Source organism: Belonocnema kinseyi, chromosome 2, assembly GCF_010883055.1.
Source record: "Belonocnema kinseyi isolate 2016_QV_RU_SX_M_011 chromosome 2, B_treatae_v1, whole genome shotgun sequence".
NCBI classification, from domain to species: domain Eukaryota; kingdom Metazoa; phylum Arthropoda; class Insecta; order Hymenoptera; family Cynipidae; genus Belonocnema; species Belonocnema kinseyi.
The window spans coordinates 65,295,552-65,297,892 of NC_046658.1; the positions used below are offsets into that span (position 1 = coordinate 65,295,552).

The 2,341-nt window shown below is 34.8% G+C and overlaps 1 protein-coding gene across 3 annotated transcripts in view; it reads right to left on the reverse strand.

Moving 5' to 3' along the window:
* LOC117167985 (fatty acyl-CoA reductase wat-like) overlaps positions 1–2,341 on the reverse strand; it is a 58,933-nt gene that overhangs the window by 34,442 nt on the left and 22,150 nt on the right. For all 3 annotated transcript variants that reach the window (XM_033353272.1, XM_033353273.1, XM_033353271.1), the window contains exon 2: positions 2,045–2,184. In XM_033353272.1, coding sequence (XP_033209163.1) covers positions 2,045–2,170 — 126 coding nt within the window. In that variant the 5' untranslated portion in view covers positions 2,171–2,184. The remainder of the gene's footprint in view (positions 1–2,044; positions 2,185–2,341) is intronic.

Consider the following 2,341-nt stretch of genomic DNA (forward strand, 5'->3'; position numbering starts at 1 on the left):
ATGATGATGATGATGATGATGATGATGATGATGATGATGATGATGATGATGAAAGCGATAGCAGTGAAAGCTCTGATGAAGTTTATCAACCAGGTGGAGTAAGCAATAGAATTGCTAAAGAATTTACACAGCCCAAACTTAATGATCTGGTTAGAGATTTGGGACTACCTAAAGATGGTGCGGAACATTTAGCTTCAGTTTTAAAAAGTAAAAATTTATTAGAAGAAAGTACGAAAGTAACGTTTTATAGAAAAAGAAATGAGAGTTTTAAGCAGTATTTCGAAGAAAAAGTCTTTGATGAAGAAAAATTTGTGTACCGTTCAAATGTTAAAGGACTGATGGATGAACTTAAGCCAAATACTTATAAAGATAATGATTGGAGACTGTTTATTGACCCATCAAAAAGAAGCTTAAAAGCTGTAATACTTCACAAAACAAATCAATATGCCGCAGTACCTGTCGCACACTCTGCGACAATGAAAGAATCCTTCACTAGTCTTAAAAAACTTCTAGAGGCCATTGAATACAAAACATATAATTGGCTTTTATGTGATGATTTAAAAGTTGCAGGTATGTTGCTAGGGCAGCAGTCTGGATTTACAAAGAATCCGTGTTTCTTGTGCCTTTGGGATAGTAGAGATCGCGAAAAACATTACACGAATCATAAGTGGGCTGAAAGGAAATCACTTGAAATAGAAAAAGGAAATATCATTGAATTAACCCTGGTTGATCCAAGAAAAGTATTGATTCCTTCATTACATACTAAATTAGGAGCCATGAAGCAAATTGTGAAAGCCTTAGATGCAAATAGTCGATGTTTAAAATACTTGGAAAAGAAGTTTCAATATAAATCGGATGCCAAGTTGAAAGAAGGGATTTTTGATGGTCCAGAAATAAGGAGACTTTCACAAGATGATAAATTTCCAACGACAATGACAAAAATTCAAAGGGATGCATAGCTCAGTTTTAAGGAGGTTGCGAAAAACTTTTTGGGAAATAAAAGAAGTGAAAATTATAAAGCTATAGTAGCCGAAATGATTAAGAACTTTGGAAAAATGGGGTGCCTGATGTCATACAAATTGCACTTCCTGCATAATTACCTGGATCGATTCCCAGAGAATTGTGGCGATTACAGTGAAGAGCAAGGAGAGCGCTTCCATCAAGACATAAAAGAAATGGAAAAGCGCTACCAAGGCAGATGGGATGTCGCTATGATGGCTGATTACTGCTGGTCACTGAAAAGAGAGTGTAAAACTACAGACAAAAAGCGCAAAAACCGTTACGTCGATCATTTGATAGTAAGAGAGTACGGTATGAGTGGAAAACATGAACACAAGTTGATACAAAAAAATATGTCTATCGTAATTGTTTATGAGGGATTGTTAATTTTTTTATCTTATTATGAGCTTGTACATGAATTGATGAAGGTCTATCAAACTCGATATATGGGTTGTTATTTTCATATTTCAATGACCTTGAAAATACTAGATATGGTCAAAATGACCTAGGATTTAGATTGTACGGCTCTTAAAACTTATACATAAATTTTTACAAATTTTTTTGAGGTTATTTTGTTAGTTTGACCTTCAAATGACCTTGACCTTAAACTAATGAAGTTCAACCGTCACCGGATTCGGATTCAGTATGCTAAGAAACCTATGTCTGAATTTTTTCAGACTTTTCAGCAATATTTTCTTCATTTGACCTTCAAATGACCTTGAAAGCGATCTGGTCTGAAAAACCGACAAAAGGTTCGGAATCAGCGACCCAAAAACATAGAACCCCAAAGGTCGCCTCCGTGGACTTTTTTTTGTGTGCCTGTGTAACCAATGCTGTAGTAGTATATTGTACATCGAGGACAGAATGAAGTTTGCCGCACAAATAAAGCGAGGATGGCATTCACACGATTTAAAATCACCCTCCTGCTTCACAGGTGTGATAAGGCTAACTTTCAGAGGGAATGGGACAGAAAAAATTTTCCATTCAACTAATGAAAGGTAACTTATTTGAATCATCTAAAGTATATTATATCCGATCAAATTACAGGCAATGTAGCAATTTCACTAAGACGTTCATGAGTTGGTTTGCCTTTCTTGATCCTCATTAAGAGGTAGATGTTCCCTATTTCTGGACAATACCGTAGAAGTTTTTCTATCAGAATCTTTCCCATAAATCCTGTTCCTCCTGTAAAAGACGTTTATTTATTTACTTTAATCATTATAGGGGCAAGCTACAAGTTCCAAAGTAATAAAAATTCTGGTCCGGCTTATTTTCTATTCAAAAAATTCTATAAAATCTAAATAAAGTTTTAGGAAAGTTTGTCATATTATATGAGAAAAAT